The sequence below is a fragment of the Gekko japonicus genome, unplaced genomic scaffold, assembly GCF_001447785.1.
Source record: "Gekko japonicus isolate JY-2015 unplaced genomic scaffold, Gekko_japonicus_V1.1 scaffold2121, whole genome shotgun sequence".
NCBI classification, from domain to species: Eukaryota; Metazoa; Chordata; class Lepidosauria; order Squamata; family Gekkonidae; genus Gekko; species Gekko japonicus.
In genome coordinates this window covers 101385-115632 of record NW_015174332.1, presented here as the reverse complement: position 1 = coordinate 115632, position 14248 = coordinate 101385, and the positions used below count along the sequence as shown (strand labels likewise).

Genomic DNA, 14248 nt, shown 5'->3' with positions numbered 1-14248 from the left:
AGTGCTCCCTCTAAGCTGAGTTAGTGTGAGCTAGCTCACAGTTTTTTAGCCTCCAGCTCACATATTTTTGTCTCAGCTCAGGAAGGGTGGCTCCAGAACAAACTAATTTATGCAGCAGCCAAATTGCTCGCTCACAACTTTAATGCCAGTCGCTCACAAAGTAGAATTTTTGCTCACAAGACTCCACAGCTTAGAGGGAACATTGGTTGTGAGGGTTTCTAAACAAAGACGAGTGTTGCATCACTGGCTGGCAATCTGTTTCGCCAGAGGGGGCGGCAGGTGGTAAAGCGAGGCCCCCACCCCCGCCCTCCAAGTGGCCGGTTGAGTCCCAGTGGAGCACAGAGTCACTTTTCCTACAACCCTCTTGGCTGGCATAAGGAAAGCTCTGGCCCCCGGGGGCTTACGATTGCTGGTACCGAACATGCCACAACCCCGTTCAAGACCTTGGCGTGGGAGGGGAAGAAGGGACCAGTCCTAGGGTTGCCGGGTCCCTTCGTCTTGCCAGCAGGGGGGTCTGGGAGGCATTCCAGGAGTGGACGGGGACGCCCCCCCCCCAACACGCTGACGTCCCCCGGAAGTGGCGTCACGGCGTGGGTGATGTCAGGGGCGACGCTGTGGTTATTGGGCAAAACTCTGTGGGTAAAATTGGAGTCAAACAATAAGAGTTTTGCCCAAAAGCCGGAGCATCACCACACGGCGTCACGCCCCCACCCTCCTCTGTTTCCCTGTCTGCCCCTTCCTTCCAGATCAGGCATCTGCAGGAGAGCCTTTGCCTTTTAGACCAGGGGGGCCCCCAGCTTTTTTGAGCCTGTGGGCACCTTTGGGATTCTTGACACAGAGCGGTGGGCGCAGCCGCAGAACGGCTGGCCACAAAACGGCTGCCGCAGCTTACCTTCAGTCACACAGTGAAGACTCTTGCGCTGCGGTGGCCAGTTGCTGCCCAAGTAACCTTTTTTTAAAAAAATCTGCAAAGCCAATCCGAAGCCTTGCTGGGCAAAGACCCACTTGGCCCGGCCCACTTCCCAAAACACTTGATGGGGGCCAGAAAAGCGAGGACCGTGTTTGGGATCCCTGGTTTAGACACATACCCCGCCGCCTACCACCATTCCCCCCCCCCCAGCGTGAGTTAAGAATTTGCTGCTGTTCCCGTGTCACGGAGAGCCAAACGCTGGATGCAGCCCAGCCGGGGTGGGGAAGGTGCTTCTGTGAAATGGCTCCAGCCCAAGGTGATTTGGGGGACCGTTCCCTTGATTTGCACGACGCGTCTGAGTGTCTCCCATCCTTAAGTTTCAGAGCGAAAGTGCAACAGCCTCACTGTGACCCTTTGCAAGCTCTGCAGCTGCAGCGACTGTCGGGAAGCCGCCCGCTTTTGTTTTCTCGGTTTGCTGCAGGGGAGAATCTAACTCGTCTCCTTTTCTCTCTCTCTCTCTCTCTCTTTTTCCTGTCTGTTTATTGTTGACTGTGATTTTTCTTTTTGTCCCTCTTTTTGCCTCTGTTTTGCTCAGGTGGCTTCGGAGCTGCTCCAGTGTTCGGCAGCCCTCCCACTTTCGGGGGGTCCCCTGGATTTGGAGGGGTGCCAGCATTCGGTTCAGCCCCAGCCTTTTCAAGCCCTCTGGGCTCGACGGGAGGCAAAGTCTTCGGCGAGGGGACAGCAGCCGCCAACACCGGAGGATTTGGGTAAGCAGGCAACAGATCTCGGGGACTTCACTTTTCTGGGAAGGGCTCGCTTTTTGTTTCATTGGTCTAATATAGCTAGGTGCTCGACGCTATTTACATAAAAGCATCCCATCATACAGTGAATAATTTATTCCCTACCACCTCATATTCTGTCACACTCCAGCATGGCCAAGAAACCGGAGTCCAAGCAAAGGGGCCGGGCTGTGTAGGGAGAAACAGGCTCAGTTCTCATGGTGGGGATCAGGGCACTGGAAGGATCACCTCCTCCCATACAAACCTGTCCAGGAGTTCCGGTCTGCTTCCAGAATGTCCCTGTCTGCAGAGTCGAGGCCCATGCCTGTTACAGAGAGCCCCTTTTCCAGGCCCTGCTTTGCCGTTCCTTCCCTGGAGAGATTCACCTGGAACCTTCATTGCCGTCATTTAGTTCGTTGTCAGGTTAAATCAGTTCCATGGTCTTGTCTTGAACAATACCTTTACGTTGTTCATAATATTCCTTTGGTGCATACGTTTTTTATGTAGTTGTAAAAAGACTATTAATGGAAAAATCTATTAATACACAGAAAGAGAATCAGTGGACATGTAGCGCGCACACACACACACACACTTGCAGGTTTCTTATTGCCTCTGGTCAAACAGGTCTTGCAGGCTCTTGAGAAAATACAACTGTCCTAGCAAACCTGTTTATCAGAAGCAAAAGTGAAAAAAGGCAGCCCTCTATGGATGGCTCTTTAAAAACAACAACCCTGCTCTGCCAGGTGAGGCCAGTGGTATTTGCAGTGCATCTGCATCAGCATCTAGAGGCCTAGAAAGGTCGTTAACATCTCTGCCACTTCAGGCTGTGAGTCACAAATGGGAAAGCGCGTTGTCAGCTCAGCCCATCCTTTACCTTTGACATTTTTATCCCTCCCCCCACCCCAGAATGATTAATACTATATTCTGCCCAATCAGCTTGTGCCTCTCACGGTGGCTTTCAATACTGTAACACCCCCCCACACACCCAAAATCTGTTTTAAAAACCAAACCATTTTCAATCAAGCAAACAAGTGAAGTAATGTAATGGTGGCAGCAGCTAATCAGCAGGGCCAAGCCATTTCAAAAAAGCAAAATCTTAGCAGGCCTCTGAAAACTCCCCAGGGCTTGCCTCCCTATAGTGACAGTTCTAGGACAGACAAGGCACAAGATCTCTCTAGGGGTGCGCACTCGGTAAGTACCAAGCAAAATAAACACCCGAAAAGTACCTTATCGGTATTTTTTGGGTATTCATTCAGCCGAATACAGATTTTATTCGGCTACTAAAATAGCCACACCCGAATACAAGGCGATATTATCCAGCTTTTATCGGCTTTTGTTCAACGCGGCTAAATGCCTTCAGTTCGCTCACAGAGTCGAACTATCGCAGCGGCCCGACTTGGCAAGTGAAATTCTCCATTATACCCTATGGGGATGCTCCCCATAGGGTATAACGGAGCCAAATAAATTCGGGTTTCCCAAATATTGACCTGAATACAATACCAATACTGGTATTTGGGAATATTTGGGGATACTGGTTTTTTTCGGGTCCCAATAGACCCAAATTAGTTAAAAACCAATTATTATTTTTTTGCACACCCCTATCTATCTCCCTCCCTCCCTCCCTCCCTCCAAGCCACACTTGAGCAGATAAGGGGCATCTTGAGCAGGGCCTCTTCCCATGATCTTTGTGCACCTGACACAGAGTGTGCAGAAGAAAGCCACCGTTCGATAATCAAGACGCATCCTACAGATGCCTGTAAAGGCCAGAGCCAACACTTTGATTGGGGCCCCAGGGCTTTTGTTTTACTCTGTTGTACCCGGCCTTTCTCCCCACTGGGGACCCAAATCGGCTTTTGCTATTATTTCCCTCTCCTTCTTTTTATCCTTGCAAACCACCCTGTGAGGTAGATTAAACAGAGTGTGTGTGACTGCTCCAAGGTCAACAAATTATGGTTCTCCAGGAACAAGTGCAAGGGACGCACCAGGGAAGAGCTAGAAAAAGAGATCCGGAAGAGGTCTAAAGGGTTTCGGATGGTGAGCCAGGATTGAGGGGTTGGGAGTGCTCTGGGATACTGAGGCAATATTAAGACAGTGGTGTGCTGGGGTTTAAATCTGACAATTCGCTTACTTGGTCCATCTGACCGTCTGTGTGTGTGTCTCTCTCTCCTAATACAGTTTTGGTGGCACAGCAAACACTGCATCCTTTGGCACGTTGGCCAATCAAAACACCCCCACTTTTGGATCCCTGTCCCAGCAATCTACTGGGTTTGGCACTCAGGGCAGTGGATTCGCCGGCTTTGGATCCAGTGGAGGAGGTAGGATATCCTGGTGGTCAAAATTACATTTGGTTCAGGAAGGGAGTGGGGATGTCTCCGTTGAGTGACTCACGCTTGGGTCACAGCATGATCGGAAGTGGGATACATTGTGATCATCTCATGGCAAGAGAAGGAAGGAGGGCTCTGGACCCAGAAAGGCGGGGAGAGAAAGAAAAGGGAAAGATCAGCCCAGAGAGAGAGGTCAGTGTATATATCTCCCTTGTAAATAATAGCCGAATGGTAGTGGCACTTCTCTAGAACATTCCACACGCTCCAAAATCAGTTCGCTCTCTGATCTGTCATTCAGAGGGTCTCCCTATCCACTGGCTGCTTTGCCTGTCAGAGCACAGAGGTTATTTGCATATGCAGCCTCATTGGCCTTTGCCTCGGAACACAGAGGTCGTTTGCATATGCGACTTGATTGGCTTTTGCCTCTAACGTTCTAAACAGTTTTGCTGTTCTGAGGTAAAATGTGTCCAATCTCCAGGTGAGGGCTGGAGATCACTCAGAATTACAACTGCTTTCCAGATGGCAGAGATTAGTTCCCCTGGAGAAAATGGTGGGCTCTGTATCCTTATATGCTGCTGAGGTGGCCCCCGTATGACAGCCAGTGTGACGTAGCAGTCAGGGCTCCAGAGCACGGGAGAGGCTGCAGGTGTGTGGGGGGGTGGAAAGCTGAAGAGTGAGGAGGAAATAAAGGTAGGTTGATGATTGGCTGGGAAGGAGATTGGGTTGCCAACTCCAGGTGGGAAATTCCTGGAGATGTGAGGGATGGAGCAGTGAGGTTTCAGGAGGCGTGGGACCTCGGACAGGTACAAAGCCATAGACTCCACCATCCAAACCAACTATTCCCTTCTGGGGAACCATTGTTGCCAATCTCCAGGCGAGGGCTGGAGATCACTCAAAATTACAACTGTTCTTTAGCTAGCAGAGATCAGTTCCTCTGGAGAAAATGGTGGACTCAGTGTCATTATACCCTGCTGAGGTCGCCACAGCAAATTGACACTGAGTGTCCAAGGCCGGGGCACCCGCCCAGAGCCTCTTTCTAGATGCTGTTGTATTTATTTCCACAACGGGCCTTTTTCCTAGTATATATATATACATATATGTATATGAGCCTAGTTGCAAGCAAAGGAGATTCTGGGGACAGGCAACGCATTTGGGGACAGAACCTCTGAATCGGAGGGGTGTGGCTTCAAGGCACCCTCGTGCCTCTCTGATGTGTGCTCGCTATGTAACTTGGCCAGTAATCCTCTTAATTTTGCATTGTTGCCCTCCTGCAGGCTTTGGCTTTGGATCATCGAACGCGTAAGTCCCTATCACTGCCTCGTGTCTTTCTTTGAGTGTGAAAGGAAGCTTCTTTGGGGGTGAAAGGTATTAAAACCAGTAATCCCGGCTGAATTTTGACTCGGCGAGATGAGATTCTGGCTTTGTTCTCGTTCTCGTTCTCTCTCTCTCTCTCTCTCTCTCTCTCTCTCTCGTTCCTCCTTTTAATAGCATTAATGAGGAGCTTAGGATCTCAGAGGCAGCTCTTTGCCTGCACCTCTCCCTCAGGGCTGATCCATGGGAAATACTGTCCAACTTATGTGTCGGTCTTCTCTGAATGGAGTTTCAGAGCACGTCATGGGGGGTGGGGTGGAGAAGGGGCTACGTTAACAGCTGGAGATGCACAGTAAAGTGCAAAAGTTGCATCAGAAGCCCGCCCCGGGGACGGAGGGGGATCCTGTCTTCTGTATTCGAAGTCCAAGGAATTTGGGAGTGATGGTGCCCCTTCGGCCGGCCCTGCCCATCTCCGAAGGTTAGGAGCTATCCTGGTGTTGAGAGATGGGTGGGACTGGCGGAAGAGTTTCTCCCTCACTGGCTGAGCTGCTCAGATCCTACAGAGTTGGACATGGGGGGGGGGCTAGTAAAGCACAGGAGGACAAGGGGGGCATGGGGAAGGGGGCCTGGACAAAGGAGGGTCGAAAGTGGGAGGGGTCCCAATCGGACACCAGGAGGCGGAGCCCGAGAAGGTGCAGGGAATGGCTGCAAGCAGGCTGGACTCTTGCAAGGACTGGACTACTCCCGGGCTGCACGGCCTCCGGCCTTCCTTCAAACGCACAGGATGTAAGCATTAGGCACCGTGTGCAGAGAAGCGCCTGAAATATGCGCGGGGTCGTACATGGCTTAAAATAAAGAGCCCTCCGCCGGCAGGCTCACGGCGTGACTCTGTGGGTCTTACAAAACGGGAGAAACCATCTGGTCTCACTTTCGGGAAGAGCAAGCGCCGGTCCTCGCAATCGCAGCGAAGGTCCCGAACGTTAACAGTGGCCCAGTTTAAAAGGGACAGGAACGGGACCTTCTTTTTTTAAAAGTTGTTTTAAGCTAGAGCAGTCCCTGTGCTTGGAGTCAAATGCGGGGGGCGGGTATAAAGGGGTCGAGTGGAGACCGTGGTTGCCAGCCTCCAGGTGGGGCCTGGAGATCTCCCGCTTTTGCAACGGATCTCCAGCCGACAGAGCTCAGCGCCCCTGAAGAAAATGGCTGCTTTGGAGGGTGGACTCTGTGGCATTGGGCCATGCCGAGGCCCCTCCCCTCCCCAAACCCCGCCCTCTCCCGGCTCCACCCCCCCCCAAAGTCTCCAGGTATCTTCCAACCCAGACCTGGCAACACTAGTGAAGACTGGGAGCCTCACAGGCAGAGGCCTGGCCGAATCCTCGAGGCTTTCTGCAGCCTCCAGCCCGAAAGAAGGAGGAGCCCTCCCCACCCCCCCACTCCCGGCACATCCACTTGCTTCTGGCCTGGGAAATCTGCCCTCTGCTCTGCACAGCCCGGCTCTGTCCCTGGTGAACTCTGGGCCGTGGCCACAAGACCCTGCGCTTCTCCTGGCTTCCTAAGAAGCTCTGTTTCCTCCAAGAACGAGCCGGGCACCCACCCCGCATCATTTTCACAAGCCCCAGAGGCTCACCAGGGATGCCGGGCCGGCTCAAGCCCGCCGCGGGCTGTCTCCTGGAAAGCTTCCAGCCGTGGAAGGGGGCGTCTGGTAGGGCTGCCGGCCAAGAGGCGGCGGCGGCTGCTGCTGCTGCTGCCTTCCACCCTGACCGTGGCTTGCGTCTTTCAGGTCAGCCTCCGGGTTCAGCGGCTGGAGGAGCTGAGGAGGAGCCGAGCCGTTTCGCCCCATCGTTGGACGGACTGTTCACAGCGCAGCAGCGGTATCGGTTGCAGTGAAACGACAGACAGACGCTGAGCCCGCATTTTCTGGCTCTTTTTGTAAAAAAGTAAAGAACGCGCGCCTCAAATGCTTCTTATTTTTTTTAATGGAGATGTTGCTCCTACTCTTTAAATAAAAGTATTTTCTCTGCTCCACTGCTGTCAACCTTTTTTATTTTATTATTTTTTGGGGGGGGGGGAGAACACGGGACCCTTTCCTGTTGGCCAATTATGTTCGTTTGGCGAGCAGCTTTCAGATTGTGGTGAGGAACACGCAAAGCTGGGTTCTCCCCCAGGTCCTCCACCCAGCCCCAGACCAGAGCCCGGTTTAGTTTCGGCAAGGTGGTTGCATCGGACACCCTCTGATCATAGAGATTGATCAAGATGGGTAGCCGCCTTTTGTCAATCAATTTATTTATTTTGCTCACATGACCAATGGTCTCAAGCATACCCACAGAATACAATACCAATGTGATAGTTTAAAGGAGCTGCGGTGGCTCAAGTGGTTAAGACACTGAACTGCAGGCTGTGGAAGGCGATCGGAGCTGCTGGTGCCTAGCTGATCAGGTAGACCTGGCCTCCCAAGGCTACCAACAGGAAGTCATTGAGCCATTCTGTGGGTGGTAGAGAGGCCAGGTCCACCCAGAAGAAGAAGAAGAGATTTGATTTATACCCCGCCCTTCACTCGGAGTCTCAGAGCGGCTTACAAACTCCTTTCCCTTCCCCTCCCCACAACAGACCCCCTGTGAGGTAGGTGGGGCTGAGAGAGCTCTTTCCACAACTGCCCTTTCAAGGACAGCTCTGACGGAACTATGGTTTGCCCAAGGTCATCCAGCAGGTGCAAGTGGAGGAGTGGGGAATCAAACCCGGTTCTCCCAGATTAGAGTCCGTGCACTTAACCACTTAAGAAATAATGGCCCCATTGTTTCGTATGAGTGGACTTGGTCTTGCTACTGCCAATAGGAAATAATAACCCCATTATTTCTTATAAGTGATAGACTTGGCCTCTGTAACGTCCACAAGAAATAATGGTTCCATTATGGCCTATGGGTAGTAAACCTAACCTCCCAGGTCAGCTCTATTCCATCAGCTGTTAGAGGCTTCTCCGGTCTCTTTAAATGTTAAAGTCATGGTTTTTTTTAAATGGGGGTAGACCTGGTCTCTGATTTTGGAGGCCTGACCTTCCCGTAGGCAATAATGGCTTTTTAAATGGTATTTTTTGGAGCTGCGGTGGCTCAAGTGGTTAAGACACTGAACTGCAGGCTGTGGAAGGTCGGTAGTTCACCAATTCGAGACCCAAGTATGCCGCATGATGGAGTGAGCTCCCGTCTCTCGTTCCAGCTCCTGCCAACCTAGCAGTTCGAAAGCAAGAAATTGCAAGTAGATAAATAGGGACCACTTCGGTGGGAAGGTAATAGCGTTCTGTGCGCCTTGGTGTTTAGTCATGCCGGCCACATGACCACGGAAACGTCTTCGGACAGCGCTGGCTCTTCGGCTTGGAAACGGAGATGAGCACCGCAACCCCAGAGTCGGATTCGACTGGCTTTCGAGCAAGGGAACCTTTACCTTTTTAAATGGTATTTTAAAGTGACGGAAAGGGTGCAAACAGTGAGGCCAGCTTCCTGTCTGTTGCTCCTTTCCTTCCTGTTCTGGCTGCCTCAGGGTGGGTGGTGGGGATTGAAGGGGCAATCGATCAAGTGTTCCTGAATTTTGGGGACCTGGGGAAAAAATCCCAAAACAGTAAAGAGAATCGTGAGAATCTGGATAACACAAAGCTTGCCCTATCCACACCCAAAATCTGTGGTCTGTTGTTGCGTAGACCCCTCCACTGTGAGTATGAAGCATTTCCACGAAAACTGGGCTGGCGCCACATTCTGCACATCCCCAACGTAGACTTGCTTTCCTGCCTTTACAGCTGGCCAACCGAGGTTGAGAGTTACCCCCCATGTAGCATAATACCGTGGGCTGCTGTGCCATTATGCTGGAGGGGAGGTCTTTGCAACCCCACAACTGGAGTTGGCCACGGTCTAAGAAAGCCCCTCGGCAAGTGCCTAAGCCTCAGTTTCCCATCTGCATTGGCATTTACCTGCTATTGTCATTCGGCATCAGAAATCACTCCATTCTCCAAGATATAAGGACAGATGGACTCCCATTCTCGCTGTATCTGAAGAAGTGAGCAATGTCTCACGGAAGCTCCTACCCTGCCATTGTATTAGTCTTTAAGGTGCTACCGGACCCTTTCTCTTTTCCATCTGCAAAGTCAAGCTATCTTGTGCCGAGTCTGACCTCTGGTCCACCATGTGTCCACGCTGTTGCGTCTCAAGGACAGATGCTCTCCAGGATCTCGGGCTGGGGAAGGCCTTTCTTTCCCACCCCCCGAGGTCCCTGGACAGGAGACGGCACTGCAGGAATCTGGAGCCTTCTGTGAATGCAAAACAGGTGTTCTTCCCCTGAGCCACGGCCTCTCCCATCTCCCCACTGTCGTTGGTACAGGGCTTGCCGTGAAAAATTGAACATGCAGATTAGGAAGTGTTTGACAACTTCAGCAGTTGTACAGTTTTGCACTTGGGGGGGAGTCCAAGTTCTCTGATCAGAAACTGAAGTCTTTGCGGAGGTTGTGTGTTAAGTCGCTTGCTTAACAAAGTAGTCGGAGAGTGATTCAGCAAAGAGACAGCTTTATTCAACAACTCGAACACAACTCCAACACAGACCGACATCTGACAGCCAGAACAGCTTTTGCATTAAAGCTGTTCCCTTTTTAAACTCTCCCGGCTAATGTAGCCACGCCTACTATACAATTATCAACCAATAAGGTTGTATGCATAAGGACCAATCACGGACGTTCCTGCTCGGGGAGCTTGCTGACCAGTGATTGGTTGGTTCTTCCTGGGCTAGCAATGCGATTGGATGGATTTGGATCCTAGCCCAGGACGAAGCTTTACATGGCGAGTCAATTATGTAGTTCACATATCGTTATGCATTCAATGGCAGCTATTGAATACATTACAGTGTGTGTGTGTGTGTGTGTGCGAGAGAGAGAGAGAGAGGTGGGGTCGGGTGGGGTTATGCGAATCAGTGAGATGCACAGTTTTTTCAGCCAGAGAAGAGAGAGACTTAATTCCCCCTCCCCACCCTCGTCCCACCCCTGGATCTCAAGCCCATTTGCAGAAACAGCCCGTGTCATTTCAGTCTTCCCTAGCAATAAGGACTCTAGAACAAATCTCTTTCTTAAAAACAAAACCCCCCCAAAAAGTTCATTTGTGCCCAGTCCTTTGCTCCCACGTTCTACAGAGGTGTGCATTCCTCAGCTCCCCTTGTGGTGTGTGTTGAGATGCTTCAGATGGTAACTTTGTGATTCTTTCTTAAAATAGCAGCTGGCACCTTGTGGACTGAGAAGCGTTTTAAGCACTTGCCAGGGTTTCTTTAGAGCTGTGTCCGACTTTAACTGCCTTGTTATCACCCCGCCATGGGCTGGATCCTGTGGAACCGCTCTGAAAAGGTGGGTGCTTGGTGGGTGGAGACATGATCCCCTAATGCAAGACCGGACGAAAGTGCTCCCACCAACAGTATGCGCCTGCACGGATCCTGTCCTGTGTCTGCGAAAACTGCTGCTCTCTGAGTGTAGTGTAATTGGGTCATTTCGTAGAAAAAGAGCTAGGGGAACTCATTAGCATAACTCATTAGCATATGCCACACCCCCTGACATCAGGGGCCCGGGGGTGGACCTGCAAGGCCGGCGGAAGTGCGAGGAAGCCCCGCCAAGGCCCTCCCTGGCCCCAGGCAGGCAGGGGTGGGGAGAGGCGGGGAGGAAGCGACTTACCCTCCCTCTTCTCCTGCCTCCTCCTGGCTGAATGAGGGCCGGAAGCGGGGCGGCCAGAAGCAGGGGGCGGGGCTTCATCGTGTGCCCCGTCCCCTGCACCTCACCCGGGGAACTGCGATCCCCCGTGATCCCCCCCGAAGTGACCTCTGAGTGTAATGCAATGCAGAGGGCTGTAGGGCTTTTCAAAGCACCTGTCGGCCACCACTGGTAGCTTCTATATAAATCTGCGTGAAGTCCAAGCTAACTTTGGGTAGAGCACTTGGGATTTCGCTAGATGGCTGTAGAGCTACAAATCTTTAATTAGAACACACACACACACTGTGCAGTAAATCCAGTCGAAGATACAGCCCTGACGTTAACACCAGCTTCGGAACTTTTTAAAAACTGCTGGCTGTGAGACCTCTAGCTTCACGTGACTGAAACGATCCCTTCCTAGCCGGACACTCAGTTGCTGTGGTGGTGATTAATGTTCATAAACATTCCAACTTCTGGGGGATTTTTTTTAAAAAAGCTATCTGCACCTAAGTCCAGGGAGAAAGAGATCTATGTGTTTTAATGGGAAAGGATTTCAGTGGATGAGGAAGTGTCAGCTAGGCCTCTAGCTGCCATGGAGTGAAGGCGGGCCTCTGGGATTTTAGGTTTCTTTTCTCTGTGCCTTTAGTGTTTCTTTGTAACATGAGCGTTTGGCCTTGGTGTCTAGCACCAGCTTTCTCTTGGGAAAATAGGCCCGTTAGCTTGGTGGGCTTTTACCTATTCTTTGATTGGCTCCTGGCCCTCAGGGGGACCCCCTTGAATTGTGTATATCTGCTTGTTTTGCGCGTTTATTGCCAGTTCCGACACGAGATGTGTAAAGATAATCTGCATACTTCAATGTCTCGATAAACTTTACTTCTTTGCAAGAAAGTCGCTGGGAACTGATTGCTGCAGGAGTGACAGAAAGGACACAGTACCACAGCCCTGGGATGTTGAGAGAGACAGAATGGACGTATGGTATTGTGCAGTTACGTGCAAGCACAGAACCACACTGCAAATTGACAAAAGCCTCCTGAGGCTGCACATCTAATTGTCCTTTCACATATGACGCGCAAATATGTGACGATTGGGAGGGCCGTGATTTTTCCATTGTTGCATTTTTCTAGCTGCATCAGGGTATTTAAAGTATTGTTTAATCAATTAGGGGCTCCAGTGGCTTAGAGGTTAAGAGGCTGAGCTGCAGACTGGAAGGTCAGTAGTTCGGCAGTTCGAGAACCGAGTGCCGCATGACGGAGTGAGCTCCCGTCTCTGGCCCCAGCTCCTGCCAGCCTAGTAGTTTGAAAGCAAGAAACTGCAAGTAGATAAACAGGTACCACTTTGGTGGGAAGGTAACAGCGTTCCGTGCGCCTCGGTGTTTAGTCATGCCGGCCACATGAGCATGGAAACGTCTTCAGACAGCGCTGGCTCTTCAGCTTGGAAACGGAGATGAGCAACCCCCCCTAGAGTTGAACTGGCTTTCGAGCAAGGGAAACCTTTACCTTTTAATCAATTATCTGCTACAAACCTTGATATGGGACAGGATCTACTGTCAAGTATATGAAACTGAAGGTGGTATTAAACCATTAGAGAAACGGAAGACCTGGAGGATCTCATGTTTAAATGGAGTGAGGAACATTTTGCCTTTACCTGGATGGCCCAGGTGAGCTCAGTCTTATTAGATCTTGGAAGTGGAGCATGGTCAGTCCTGGTAAGAAGAAGAAGAAGAAGAAGAGATTGGATCTATACCCCGCCCTTCACTACCCAAAGGTGTCTCAGAGCGGCTTACAAACTCCTTTCCCTTCCCCTCCCCACAACAGACACCCTGTGAGCTGGGTGGGGCTGAGAGAGCTCTGACACAAACTGCTGTTTTCCAAGGACAGCTGTGCCAGAGCTTGTGACTGACCCAAGGCCATCCAGCCAGGTGCAAGTGGAGGAGTGGGGAATCAAGCCCGGTTCTCCCAGATTAGAGTCCGCGCACTTAACCACGACACCAAACTGGCTCTCCAATTGGATGGGAGACCAGGAAGCTCCCTTATACTAAGTTGAGCTATTCATCCATCTATGCTCGACCTGGAGACATGGGGGAAGGAACCTGGGACGTCCACACAAGGGCCATGGGCTGTACCCCCGAGGCGAGGCCCCTTTCTGAAAGACCAGTCGAGCGACCTGCTTAAAAGGCATGGCTATTCAGTTTTTGTTTTCACTCGCCTATTGTCTTTTGTGCAATACAATGAACACAGTTATGAGAAGGAACGTGTCCGTGATGGTTCTGACCATGCGTGGCCAAGCCGATGGTCCTTTTGTGTTGGTGAGGAGGAGAGGGGAAAGTCACGGCAAACAGGGAAGCCAGCTAGACCAGTCTGTCTAAAAGTGTTTGGCAGCATCTGGCTAGGTATTTTTACTGGAGTCCTCCAGCCCCCTCCCCTCATTTATAAATAGAAGTTGGCTCCTCTAAGGTTGTTGACCTCAGAATACTTTGCATTAATCTACCAGCACGGAGGCACACAACACCTCTGAGAAAGGGGCTCCGTGCAACTCTTCTCTCCCAGACAGCAACGCCAGGTTCTCTGGCTGTCTGGCCTGATCAGACATTCTATTAACTGTAAGGGGATTAGAGTTGCCAGCCTCCAGGTGGGGCCTGGAGAACTTTCAGAATTGTCTCCTCTCCAGATGACAGAGATCCCCTGGAGAAAATGTGTTGGGTATCACAAGTTGAAAACACTCAGTACATCTGGGGTTAAATGTTTGTTTCTGTTACTCACAGGAAGTCACATGTTTCTCATGTAACCAATGTTCTTTAGCTGTAAGAAGCCCGGGAATTTTCTCCCTGATCTAGGAGTTTGATTGGGACGAAAGTGTCCAAGTGTTTTAGCATTTTATGGCTCCTCTTCCCGTCTTTGTTTTTGGTGTTCTCAAGGAGAAGAAGAGCAGCCATTCTCTCTTCTAGTTTTGTCTTTGTAGTGCAAGGATGTAGCCAATTTAGCTCTGTTGTTATTTTCATCCCAGTTACCCTTCCCCATGCTAGAATTTAGTAAAAACTTTATATTTTAATCACACATGGACTCTCAGTCTGAATTATTTTACTCAGGCTCTGCTGGGCTATATTATCTCTGCTAAATACCATTTTTCAATATCTCACTATCAAAACCCAACAAAATGACTGCTTTGGTGGATAGATTCTATGGCATGGTGCCCAGCTGAGGTCTCTCTCCTTCCAAAGCTCCAC

General features: G+C 50.9%; 1 protein-coding gene across 1 annotated transcript in view; it reads left to right on the top strand.

Annotated features, from left to right (window-relative positions):
- The window catches only part of NUP214 (nucleoporin 214kDa), a 121953-nt gene extending 114740 nt beyond the window's left edge, over positions 1–7213 (top strand). Inside the window, exons 33-36 of the mRNA XM_015424259.1 lie at positions 1506–1677; positions 3865–4004; positions 5288–5312; positions 7102–7213. Of these exons, the coding sequence (XP_015279745.1) occupies positions 1506–1677; positions 3865–4004; positions 5288–5312; positions 7102–7135 (371 nt within the window). The 3' untranslated portion in view covers positions 7136–7213. The remainder of the gene's footprint in view (positions 1–1505; positions 1678–3864; positions 4005–5287; positions 5313–7101) is intronic.
- The last annotated feature ends 7035 nt before the right edge of the window (positions 7214–14248 follow it).